Genomic DNA, 12,738 nt, shown 5'->3' with positions numbered 1-12,738 from the left:
AGAGGGAAGAACTTCCTTGTAATATGCGGAAGCCTCACACCTTCATCAGAAAGGAGAGGAAGTCAGCTCAAGGAAGCCCAACAGGCTCAATGAATGAGTGAATGAATGAATGAGAGACTGGGGAGGATGTGGTGACTCTTAGACTTCAGGGGAAATCCTGTTGGAGCAGTCCTTAGGAGGTTAGGAGTACAGATTCCTAGGTCTGAGTTTCTGGTTCCGCAGGGCAAGGTAGGGCTGGGAGGATGGGATCAGCAGACTTAGAGACTTACATGCTTCTGAGATTATGAGGTCCACTAAGATTCCAGGAGAGAAAGGAATCCTGGAAGCCATCTTAGCACCTTTCTTCATGTGTGCCCCTGCCCTGGTGGCCTGGGCAGGGCTGGAGTATGGGTCCCTGCCTGTGGTAGGAGAAGGCACAAAAGGGCATGCCTCAGTCTAAAAGCATCTAAGTGGTTCCAAAGCCAGGGGCCCTGGGTCTTCGATTTATTTAAAGTGTGTGTGTACATACACATGTATGCCCACACCTACCCATGTCATCCAGTGTTTAAGCAAGTGGACACAATTCTCTTCTCTGTCTTCAGGGCTCGTCAGACCGCTGGTCTCCCACCCTGCTCCACCTGTGAAGACGGCAACTTTCCTCTCTCCTCAGCAAGCAGGATGATGGAGGGGGCTGAGCAGGTGAACTTGTGTGTGTGGTAACGTATTGACTAGATTTATGTCAACTTGACACAAACCGTAGTCATCTGAGAGAAGGGAACCCTAACTAAGAAAATGCCTCTGTAAGACTTGGCTGTGGCCAGCCTGTTGACCATTTTCTTAATTACTGATTGATGGGAAGGACCCAGCTCAACATGGGTGGGGCCAACCCTGGGATGGAAGTCCTGGATTCTACAAGAAAGCAGGCTGTGAAAGCTATGAAGAGCAAACCAGTCAGCAGCACCCTCCATGGCCTCTGCATCAGCTCCTGCCTCCAGGTTCCTGCCCTGCTTGAGTTCCCCTCTCACTGCTTTTGATGGATTGTTACATGGAGCTGTGAGTGAAGAACCCTTCTCTCCCCAAGTTCTTTTGGTCATAGTGTTTCATCAAAGCAATGGTAGCCTCAACTTAAAACCGATTATAATCCCAAGGCAGAGAGAGAATCTAGGCAGGCTAGTGATGCTCAGGCCAGAGGGTCTAGAGAGTCAGGTGGTTGGGGAGTCAGCTTCTGAGGTTGTGGGAAAGGGCCCTGTTGGCTTTGAGTCTCCTTTACTGTCCTGGAGGCAAGATTGAGAAATGTTCACAGTCAACATCATCACCATCATCATGTTGTCCTCTCTGGTGCCTGTCTACCGTGAGTGCAGCCCTGCTCAGATTGGACCACTTGGCATTTAAGTGAAGGCTGGAAGCATTGCTCCTTCTTCTTCATTCTGGACATAAACTTCTTAACGCTGAGGAAAATTATATTGTCTAAAATTCCAAAATTTTTGTTTTTTAATGTTTAATCAGTTTTAAAACAGCCATCATTCAACTGTCTGCCAAGAACAAGTGTGAAGCCTGGCAGTAGATGTGAATAAGTGTGAAGCCTGGCAGCAGGTGTGAACAGGTGTAAAGCCTGGCAGCAGGTGTGAACAGGTGTGAAGCCTGGCAGCAGGTGTGAACAAGTGTAAAGCCTGGCAGCAGGTGTGAACAGGTGTGAAGCCTGGCAGCAGGTGTGAACAAGTGTGAACCTCAGCAGCAGGTGTGAATAAATGTAAAGCCTGGCAGCAGGTGTGAAGTCTGGCAGCAGGTGTGAGCAAGTGTGAACCTCAGCAGCAGGTGTGAACAAATATGAAGCCTGGCAGCAGGTGTGAACAGGCATGAAGTCTGGCAGCAGGTGCGAACAAGTGTGAACCTTGGCTGTCTGCATTTATCTATGTCCTGTAAGCCCGTAACAATAAAGTTTAGCTTCTGGCTCAGCCCCGCCTGGCTGCTGGGCTGGAAGTCGCTGACAATGATGCCGAGCTGCTGAATGTTCTCCATGAACTTCTCCAGGTGTTCCTCCAGATGGTCAAACTTCTCCACCATCGCCGGCTCCGCCCGCCTCTTAGCCTCAGCTCCCAGAGACTCCGGGTCCACAGTGCTCGCCCGCTTCCGCTTCCAGCTTCCGGAAGCCCACATCCGTTTCCTCGGGGGCGGGGCCTCCTCAGGAGCGGGGCCGGACGAGGCTGCTGTCTAGCTATTCCAATGGTGGATGGCAGTGAACAGAAAGTCCAAGGTATGTGTGGGGGACAAAGAGGAGGGCAGGATCCCTTCAGTCTTAAGAAGACATGACCCCCACCATGGCTTATGTTCACCAGCTGTGCCTGCCTGAATGAACAGATGTGTAAATGGATGCATAATATAAAGGCCCAAACTCGATATACACAGCTTCCTTTATTCTTTATTGAGACATATGAGGAGGGTGTTCTTTTATTGAAGTGTGGAGGGTGGGTGGCATTCTGACAGATATTTGGGGCACACGACTTGTTTCCACATCACGACTGGGCTCATGAGACTCTAGCCAGGATGCTCAGGACAGCCTCCAGAACTATTTTCATCTTCACTTGGCCCAGAGCATAGGATACCCAGCCAGGGTCACAGGTGTGTCTGGTGGTGCATGGATGTATGTCCCTAATTACACCAAGCACACAGACAAGATGCTATAGACTACAGCAGAGACTTCTGGTGACTGCCTGGACCACCCCTATAATGAGGCCACCACATTTCTGAGGAATCATGTAAGAGGGCATTGGCTCTACCCAGCCTCAGGTGTCCCACTTCTGTGTACTCCAGGCTGAGTCCTTCAAGACAGTCCCGGTCCGCCGAGATGAGGAAATCAAGGCTCAGAAGAATGGCTTAAGGTCTAGAAACCCAGGGTAGAGTCCTGGGGCTGGGCTGCCTGGCTTGAGTCTAAGTCAAAATCCTCATGACCAACCGCTAGCCTTTGACCCACTCACTGGGCAAGGTGGCTGTGAGGGGCTCCCATGCAGACATTTCTTAGGAGGAGGGGCTTCCCTCTTGGGTGATCACATCTTCCTGGTGTCAGCCTTGATCCGGACTCACCCAGGTCCTGCCCTTGATGGCCTGAGGAATCACATTACTAGTAGCAGTGTTTTGTGGGGTTCAAGTACTTGAACACCCTCCCCATTTCTCTGGGTGACCACAGATACCCTGACTTTTCACCCATTGTTTTATAGTTCAGAGGGAGCAGAGGCTAGCCTGGGCTGTGACTGAGCCTCCCATGTCCCGTGGCAATTTCATCCTTACAGAGCAGCTGCATGTCCAGCCATCTCTCTCCCAGACAACAGAGCTAAGGCTCTTTTGCAAAAGGCTACACTTGACTCTCCTGCTACTTCTACCTTGTTGGTGCATGGCATCCTGGGACTGTCTCCAAGTGCCCAGCCAGCTTGTTGGCTGGAGGCTGAATGGGCCTGTCTTGTTTGGAGACAGCTCCCAGAGATGAAGGGTGCCTGCTTTTCCAGGCGCCTAGAACCTGGGCCAGGGTGGCTGCTTGGCGGCTGGTTAACAAATTGACATATGCCTCAGTCCAGGGCTGCTGGCCAGCTAGATGCTGGGGTGCTTGGCCTCCCCTTACCTGTGGAGTCTCAGACACTGGCATCTTGCTGAGGACCTGGCTCAGTGCCCCTTCTCAGAAGTCCCAGCCTGAAGCCAGCTGCTGTCAGACCTTAGTCTATACATCTGTATATGAGACGCAGAACCATGCATGTCCCCAGCAAAGCCACCTGGACTGGGGAGGCTGGACCCCACTTATCTTCCATCCTTCTGCAGATCCAAGAGGTGAAGGTCCCCGTGCAAAGCCACTTGAAGCTTGTCCTGTGTTGATTCCAGGCCAGCCCTTTTATCCTTCCTGGGCATGTGGGAATTGGGGTCTCTTTAGTGGGCCATAGCCATCCAGGTGTGGCATGGATTCCCACAGCTTCCAGCTGTGGGCCCTGGACCTTACACAGTAATTTTGGGGCTTCTCTGGACCACTCTGGGAAGGGCAGTGTACCAGCCTGCCAAGAAAGGGTCTGGACATAAGGCTCAGAGAGTGCTATGGTATCTGCTGGACCAGGGCAGGAGTAGAGGCATAAAGGGGCTGAGATGGAGCCTGTGTCTCTGAACCCAAGTCCAACATCAGACACTGTCTCGCCCTGCCAGTGCAGTTCCAAGGTGCTGTTATGGTTACAACAGCTCATCTGTCCAGGCCCAATGTGGTGCTTTCATTTCTTGCTTCTAAAACATCCATTAGTCTGGGAACAAAGGAGACCGTCCTTGGTGAGTGCTAATTTCTTCTTGTTAAAGGCCTTTTGTAGGGCCAGGAGAGAAACCGCCTCTTTTCTGTTTTTAAAGGTGGAGGTAGGAGAGGGATAAGGGGCAAGAATAAAGGACTAGGGAGGGGAGAACCAGAGGAAGGGAAGAAAGAGAAACTGGGAAGAAAGAAGCCTCCGCTGAGGGTGCCCCAGCCTCACCGGCATGGCTTAGATGGGCCACTACTTAACCTTGGGAGGCTTTGGGGTGGGGGTGGGGGGTTGGGGGAGTTGCTGCCCTGTGCACAGGCTACCTCCTCATGGCCTAGTACAGGGTTTCCCGGGTGGCGCTGGTGGAAAACGCATGGTTGCTGGACATGCTGTTTGGCTTCCTGGAGAACGTTGGCCTCTTCTTTCGGCGGCGGCGCCACCCAGGACAGAGGCAAGCCAGTGTGGACAGGAAGACCTGGCGGAAGTTGGCGGAGACGAGGTTGTAAAGGATGGGATTGATGGCTGAGCTGACGTAGAAGAGAGCGTTGGTCAGCATATAGAAATAGTGGTAGAAGTCGAAGAGGAACCTGTTGGGGGAGGAGAGGATGTTTAGACTCCTGTGGCTCTCACCAGGCATGCTCACGGGCCAGGCATGCGCAGTGTGGCAGCTTGGGGTTACCAAAGCATCCTTAATGCCTTTTTCATAGGATATCTAGAGGATCTGGCTTTGACCACAGCCCCAGTTGGGCATGCCCTCTCTCTCTCAGCAGCCCATCTTGATTGTCTACATAGAATCCTGTTCTCAGTGTCTTAAGGCTTCAGGGCCCACTAATCCCAAACCACACAAGGACAGGAACCACTAAGGCTCCTGATATCTGTGCGTGCTACATCTATTCATGATGATCTTAACTCCCATCTCCAGGCAACCCTGACCTTCCCAAACCTTCACTTAGGGCTGCTTCTCTGCTCTTTAGTATCTTCATGTGAGCAGCAGCTATGTCTTGTCCGTTGGTGCCTATTAGTCTGATGGTGATGTTTCTCACATGCTAGGGAGCCCTGCTCTGCTACAGAAATGGCTCACAGTAGGTTCACTGGCTGGGTGGCACTCAGGACTGCTCTCACCGTCAGCTGACTCATTTGTGCAAACAAGGTTCATTATGATTGCGTACTTTCTGCCTGGGAGCCTGAGTCATGCTTAGCAGAAGGGGCTCTGTGACCAGTCTCTTCAAGAACCTGGACACTGAGTCTCCTACAATTTGCCCAGTTGACAACCTTCACAAGTGGCTTGCAGCTGGAGGTTGAGCTTGTCTCTATGTCTTTTCCCTTTGTGTGACAAATCACAGCTCTTCCTGTGACTCTGTTGAGCCCTCCAGTCTGGCCTGGAGTAGCTATGACCAAAAGAACCTTCAGCTCTGACATAAATGTCTCAGGAATGACTTTGAGTGTCTGCTGTCTGCTTTGACCTCTTGTCTATAATCATCCCCCCTGGAGCCACAGGCTCAGATCAGCTTGCCCCTCGTTCCAGACAGGCTTGTGGATTGTGGGGCTCATGGTAGCCCTGTCTGTCCCTGTCTGCTAGAGTTCAAATACTCACGTAGTCCACTGTTCATCTGAGATATAGCAGAACATGAGGCGCCGCACGTGGTAGGGCAGCCAGCAGACCACAAAGGCGATTACCACAGCACCTGCAAGACAGTCACTGCCTCAGAAACATGGAGAGAGCCACGGGAGACAAAGGTGGCATCCTGAGCCATGGAAGACAAAGGTGGCATCCTGAGGTCATTGCCCTCAGAAACAGGAGAGAGCCATGGAAGACAAAGGTGACATCCTGAGTCACGGGAGACAAAGATGGCATCCTGAGGTCATGGGCTGTTTTCTTTTCTTTTGTAGTAAAACAAAAAATAGTAACAACCAACAAAGCACCTGGTGGACAGCGTGTGTCTGTAACCCAGTGCTAGGAGACTGCAGGCCGAGGCCGAGGCTTACAGATGCCTAGAGCTCACAGGCAATGGATCACAACTGAATCAATCAGTTCCAGGTTCGGTGAGAGACACATCTCAAAAGAGAAAGTGAAGAGTGAGAGAGGAAGACACCTGCTGTTGACCTCTGGCCTCCACACACTTAAGCAAACACACACAAAACAACCTAACAACAAATGCAACAATGTTGCATGCTGCAGCCATTGTGACAAACAGCAATTCAAAAGAAAAAAAAAAAGGCATCACGTGATTCATCACCCCCTTTCCTGGGATCAACCTGGAAGAATTAAAAACAGAAATTGAAAAGAATACGTGCACTCCATTTCTCAATAGTATCTTTCCCAGCCAATCACAGAGGTGGAAGAGACCTGGGAGCCTGTGATCAGACAGGTGGATCTACTGCCCTACTAGTCTGTGGTCATGGGATTCATGCACACAACAGGAACTTGGATGGGTGAGCACTGTACAGTGGAGTACCATTCAAGTATTAAATAGGTAAGAGATTCTAGCACTTGCAGAGAGGGAATCTTTGGGGTCCCTTTGGGTTTCTCAGCCAAGAGGGTTGACGGGTACCCCAAAACAGTTCTGCTGGACAGCTATGAGCATGTTTACATAGTCTTCTGTCTGGCCCGCCTACACTGCAACCCTGCCTTGCAGAGACTTGGTGGAGAACCAGTTTTTCTGTCAGGCTATGCCAAGTTCACCTAGTTGGGACAACCTTGAAGGTTAGCAGTTACCAGGAAGCCTGAATTTGGGGTTTTTACTAAGGCAGTCACTACAAGGACAATTCCAAGGTGCTGGTTCTCGCCTTCAGCTTGCCAGCCTCAGTTTCCTCTTTTGTGTAATATGAACCCCTGAGGCCTTCAGTTTTCATCACAATCAAATTTGCTAGAAGAGGATCTATGCTATCTTGGGTCTCTAAGGAGGCACCCAGTGGCTGTCTCTAAGTCCCCCAAAGCACTGTCACAGTATCCTCAGCCTGGGCTGACATAGGAGAGCTGAGCACACTGCACTATTTGAGCCAACAGTGACTAGACCCAGCACAAAGAATGCCAACCAGGCCATCCTTCCTAGGTAATGTTCTTTGCACAGGACAGAAAGGGTCAGCTCATTTTCTGTCTCTCTGTCTCTTTGTCTCTGTCTTTCTCTGTTTCTCTCTTGTCTGTCTCTCTGTGTCTCTGTCTCTGTCTCTTTCTTGTTACTGACATAGCTAGGTAGGGTCTACAAAAGGCTATAAGACAACTCAGTAGGGAGGGTGGGCCTGGGCCTTTCATGGCAAGATGAAAAATGCAGTTGACAGGTGCCCTTAATCAGATATGTCCTAGCAGGTGGTACTGACCACTGATATCCCCAGACACACCTCTGCTTGAGGTCTTGGGTGCGCCTCTCTACCTTCAGCCTCAGCCTCCTCCTGGAACCAGGACAGGACTCACCACTCACTCTTCCAGTTACTCTGAGAAACACTAAGTTAGTGGGGGGACATGAGGTGGCTGCTCTGGGGTCCAGCAATGTCCTTGGGAGGAGGTGTTTGAGAATGAACGCTTATCACAGTTGCTACCTTTGGGTATAGACGAGGACATCTGTGAGGAAGGCCACCTAGATCCACTCAGGTCTTGTGCCAGCCACTCTGGGCTCTAGGGCCTGGTCTGGGGGACTTCTTACTGTCACATGGTTTGTCCTTGAGATTGTATCTAGAGCTGCTGGGAAGCAAACCTGAAAGGGGCAGGACCAGGAAGGAGCCATAGCCACAGGAAAATAAAAAGCAAGACATGGATCTGGAGGATAAAAAGACTGCTGTCCTGGGTCTTTCCTATCCACCATCCCTGATGAATGATTCCCAAGGTTGCGTCAGCTGCAGGATTCAGGTCTACCCCTCTACTTAGCATTGTTGCTGCGAACTGTCTAACCACCAGGCATCTGCTTGGCAGGTTTGTTTGGACTTCTGCCTGCAGGTCTGTTACCAGGACCTTCTAGTCCTTCATAGCTAGATGTTACCTCCATGGAGGTCCCCAGCTGCCAGGACTGGTCATGTGACTTCATTTATGCTTGTGCCTGGGGTATACTTGCTTCCCTGACAGATTCTTGATTTACAAGAAAGCTTACCTATGTATGTTAGTAAGGCTTCAAGCTTAGAGTTGGCTTCCGGCCTCTGGTTGGTTAAGTGAGGATGTGAAGCCGTCACAAAGAGGACAGAGCAACGATGCTGAACTTGGACCCACATTCCATCCTATGTCTTTACACTCGGCTCTGGGTTGAGCCCCCACAGCACTGTCTGTTCCCCCCTGGGTCTATGGTTACGTACGTAAGACGAGGACTCCATGGCGCAGGGCCTGGACACGGCCTGGCTCGATGGACATGTTGAACGTGCTGTGCTCTAAACTGTTGTGGGTGCCCACGGTGCACACACCACGGCCCTGCTCGGCAGCCTGGTGCACCATGACGGTCAGTTTGTTGGCTATCACAGTGTTTAGGATGGAGATGATCAGCATGGGAAACAGGAAGGACATGAAGGTGTTAACCTGCAGAGAGCAAGAGGTGACTGTCAGACACAGATGCTTACCCCCCAGACCCCAGGTGAGGGACTATCACCCTTTGTGCTCAGAGCTGGAGTTGGGAGGTACTTGACAAGTTAGGAGGGCCAGAGGCTATCTGACCTGCCCACCAGACCCGGCCCTCCCCTCGAGCTCCTCCCCAGGTTCAGCTTTCAACCTGCACTCCACTCCTCTCCATTCCAACGGGCTTCAAAGAGATCAGCATAGCCTCTGCTACCTGGGGCTGGGAAAGACCTTAGGTGTTCTGACAAAGGGCCAGGCTCTGAGTCCTGGGTCTGAGAATATCATGTCCAGGACTCCAGATCTCAGCATGGTCTGTCCAGTGAGACTGAGTCCTTAGCTCCCACTCTGCATGCAAACAGTTCACACTGAGGCCTTCAAACAACCTCCCACCCACGTGGTGTCTCTCAGACCTCTGGGGACAGTTAGCGAGCTCTGGGGATGGCTAGCAAGCTCTGGGGACCGCTAGCCCCACTCACTGTCTTAGTCAGGGTTTCTATTCCTGCACAAACATCATGACCAAGAAGCAAGTTGGGGAGTTGTGGGAAGTTACACTTCCACACTGCTGTTCATCACCAAGGAAGTTGGGACTGGAACTCAAGCAGGAGCTGATGCAGAGGTCATGGAGGGATGTTACTTACTGGCTTGCTTCCCTGGCTTGCTCAGCCTGCTCTCTTATAGAACCCAAGACTACCAGCCCAGGGATGGTATCACCTACAATGGGCCTTCCTCCCTTGATCACTAATTGAGAAAATGCCTTGCAGCTGGATCTCATGGAGGCATTTCCTCACCTGAAGCTCCTTTCTCTGTGATAACTCCAACTGTGTTCCACTCTGCATTTGGGAAAACGGAATCTCTGAGGTTCTCTTCATAACTCAGAAATGGAGGGACATGGATTTGTTTCCTGGCCTGTATGAGTTCAGCCCGGCTTTTTCAGCAATGTAACGTCCAGCTGACCCTTGCCTTCAGGAGGCTTCTTGGAGCATTAAAAAAAAAATCACACAAATGTGCGCATGTCCTAGTTGAAGCACATGGAGAATATGGCCAACACAAAGCTCCTGACTTATGCAAGGAGAGCTGTGACCAGATGCTGGGAGTGAGGGGCGTGGAAACTCAGGGTGCTGGAGTTGGCTTGGACTTCCCAAGCCTCTTTCAGACTTAGTTGAAGCACCTGTGAAGGCCTTTCTCCACTCCCAGGTATCCACAGACCACCCCTGGGAGGGCCTGGGAAAGAGGCAGTTCAAGATGCCATTTGCACAAATCTCTGCTCAACAGGCAAGGTACACACCTCTCCAGAGAAGGTCAGCACCATCTCCCTCTTGGGTTCTTTATGCCCTCCCCAAGCCACATCTCCTCTGACCTTGAGAATAGAGGGCCTGTTCCATCTTTCCCTAGGGGGTCAGGAGCCACAGTTTTTCCTCCTGTGTGCTTACTCACTCCATTGGAAGCCCATGGAGGGCAAGCAAGAAGTCCTCTGTCTGCTGTGAGCCCAGCTGTGCCCCATCCCAGGAGATACACTAATTTGATTCCTGGTGAGTCACAGTGGAATTAAACACACTGGATGTATCCAACACGGATTTAAAATGTCAAAACATTTAAAATACCACACCTCGATGAACACAGGCGGCAGACAGCTACCTCTAGGACTGGCCAGAGCTGGAGCAAAGCAGCAGCAAGATGAGGCAGCTAGTTCCAGACCCTCAGTGGCCAGTCATTGCTCCTAAACCCGAGGTTCCCAGGCGCAGGCCTTTTCTGACCCTCACAAGGTGTGGCCTCAGCCTTCCAGCTGTCTGCTTCCAACTCGCACGGGCACGGCAGCCCTGGCCACACAGGATAGCCTGAGAAACATCTGTCACCTCTGTCAACTTGAGGATCGTGCTGAGTTCACAGCAGGATGCATCAATGCTATCCTACACGGCTGGAAGCATCCACAGCATCTTTAATGTGCCTTTCCAAACCAGGCCCCGGTGTCCTGGGGGAACATGCAGGCAGATGACCCCAGATCACCATGATCTGTGACCCTGAGCAATGGGGAGGGAGGGACATGACCAAGAACAGGGAAGTCAGAGGGGGCAGCGCTGATAATAACCTGTGGAGGGAACCTCTTACACAGTTAGGATGCATACATCCTGGGGAGAGAAACCAGACTCAGCATTGCTGATCTTAGCGAAGGACAGCACATACCACACAGTGTCTCTGCCTCTGCCTCCCCTTCTGTGTGTCTGTCTCTCCTGGTATCTCTTTGTTTTTTCTCCTTCTGTTTTAGACATATGCACCAACTCCCATGGATGAGACAGGACCCAAGAACAGTTAGGTGTCAGGCTACTGTGGGCCACCAGCTTATTGATCATGTTTACAAAGCTGGATTGGGGCGCTGGGGAGGACAGTGGACCCCAAGAGCATGCCAGCCTTTGGAGTTCTTGCCTTGTGTTCCACCCTGACTACTATTGGTCCTCTCAGTGCTGGAAATTGTCATGCACAAGGAAGGCTCTCCAGAAAGGAGCAGAATGAATGGGGTGGACTAGGGGCTGGAGGTTAGGGTGTAGACAGATAGGAATCCTATATCCTTGGGTATCTGTGACCTCAAGCAGGTCCCAGAGAGACTCCATATCTCAACAAGGAACTTTAGGGGCTGCTGAGATGGCTCAGCTGGTAAGAGCGATGACTGCTCTTCTGAAGGTCCTGAGTTCAAATCTCAGAAACCACATGGTGGCTCACAACTACTTGTAATGAGATCTGACGCCCTCTTCTGGTGCGGCTGAAGATAGCTACAGTGTACTTATTTATAATAATAAGTAAATCTTTGGGCTGGAGTGAGCAGGAACTGAGCAGAGCCGGGCTGACCGGAGCGAGCGGGGCTGACCAAAGAGAGCACAAGTCCAAAATTCAAATTCCTAACAACCACACGAAGGCTCACAACCATCTGTACAGCTACAGTGCAGTCATATACATAATAGAAATAAATTAATCTTAAAAAACCCAACAACCAGGGAATCTTAGAGTGACCAAAGGTGTCCCCATCATTGGGTGCCTTCAGTAGCACCCAGGATTACCATCAGGATGGGCAAAAGAAGCAAGCCGAGAGTTCTTGTCAGGAAGCTGGGATGGCACCTGTGAGAAACAGGGCTAGTTTAGCTGCTGCCCTCCATAAGACTATATTTTTTTGTGGATAAGAAGGGGGGCAGATTGAAGGGTTTGATTAGAAAAAATACAGTGGTAAGAGATGGTAGGTTCAAGCTTGTACACGGATGGTGTATGGGGGAGATGTATATAGCCTGTGTGTCAACAGATGTGGGTACATGTGACAGTGGAGTATACTCTCCCCACCCACCCCAAGTCACCAAGAGGTGGCCTTAGTCTCAGATCCCTGCACTGAAGCTCTGACCCTCACGTGCATTTCTCCTGCAGAACAATACTGGGGCTTCTCCCTGCCCATTGTTTAGATAAAAATCTGAACTTACTCACTCCAGCCAGCAGCCCACAAAGAATGAGAAGGAGCTGAAGAGGCTGCAATGCCTAAGAGCTGAAAAACAAAACAAAACAAAAAACCAAACAAAAACAAAAACAAAAAAACCAAACCAAAACAAAGAAACCCAGCAGGGTGAAGTAGGCGAAGTCCCTATGTGACCTTATGGACCAGCCTGGGCAGAAAATGTGAGGGCACAGGAACCTGCTTGACTGGCTGGGGCTCGTTTGCCACCCTTACAGGAGGCAATCCCCTGCTGGGCTAGCCTGTGTCCTCACATTTTCTCCACCCTTCTCCACTTCTGCTGGGACCACGAATGATAGCATAATGCACTACAGAAACACCTGATATCAAAGGTTTCCAGTGCAGCCTTGTTTGAAATAACAAAACCAGAATGAACTGGAATGGCTACCACCGAGGCAGGCAGCTAGCTGGCCAGTCCCCACGCATCTGATCCTGGGGCACTAGTTGATACTGGGCACCCTGAGATAACAGTTTATGGA

General features: G+C 51.0%; 1 protein-coding gene and 1 long non-coding RNA gene across 4 annotated transcripts in view; one reads left to right on the top strand and one right to left on the bottom strand.

The window, feature by feature from the left end:
* The window catches only part of Gm30144, a 36,883-nt gene extending 34,516 nt beyond the window's left edge, over nucleotides 1-2,367 (top strand). For 2 of the 3 annotated variants that reach the window (XR_001783602.2, XR_001783603.2), the window contains exon 4: nucleotides 582-2,367. This is a non-coding gene — a long non-coding RNA (predicted gene, 30144). The remainder of the gene's footprint in view (nucleotides 1-581) is intronic. The other variant, XR_001783605.2, reaches the window with a different exon arrangement.
* Nucleotides 2,368-2,373: 6 nt separating this feature from the next.
* Ntsr1 (neurotensin receptor 1) overlaps nucleotides 2,374-12,738 on the bottom strand; it is a 45,004-nt gene continuing 34,639 nt past the window's right edge. Inside the window, exons 2-4 of the mRNA NM_018766.2 lie at nucleotides 8,520-8,736; nucleotides 5,833-5,923; nucleotides 2,374-4,825 (exon numbers count right to left, since the gene is read on the bottom strand). Coding sequence (NP_061236.1) covers nucleotides 4,573-4,825; nucleotides 5,833-5,923; nucleotides 8,520-8,736 — 561 coding nt within the window. The 3' untranslated portion in view covers nucleotides 2,374-4,572. The remainder of the gene's footprint in view (nucleotides 4,826-5,832; nucleotides 5,924-8,519; nucleotides 8,737-12,738) is intronic.

Source organism: Mus musculus, chromosome 2 (assembly GCF_000001635.26).
Source record: "Mus musculus strain C57BL/6J chromosome 2, GRCm38.p6 C57BL/6J".
In the NCBI taxonomy this organism is placed as follows: Eukaryota; Metazoa; Chordata; class Mammalia; order Rodentia; family Muridae; genus Mus; species Mus musculus.
Note: the sequence above shows the minus strand (reverse complement) of the source record. Positions and strands in the feature narration are given on the sequence as shown.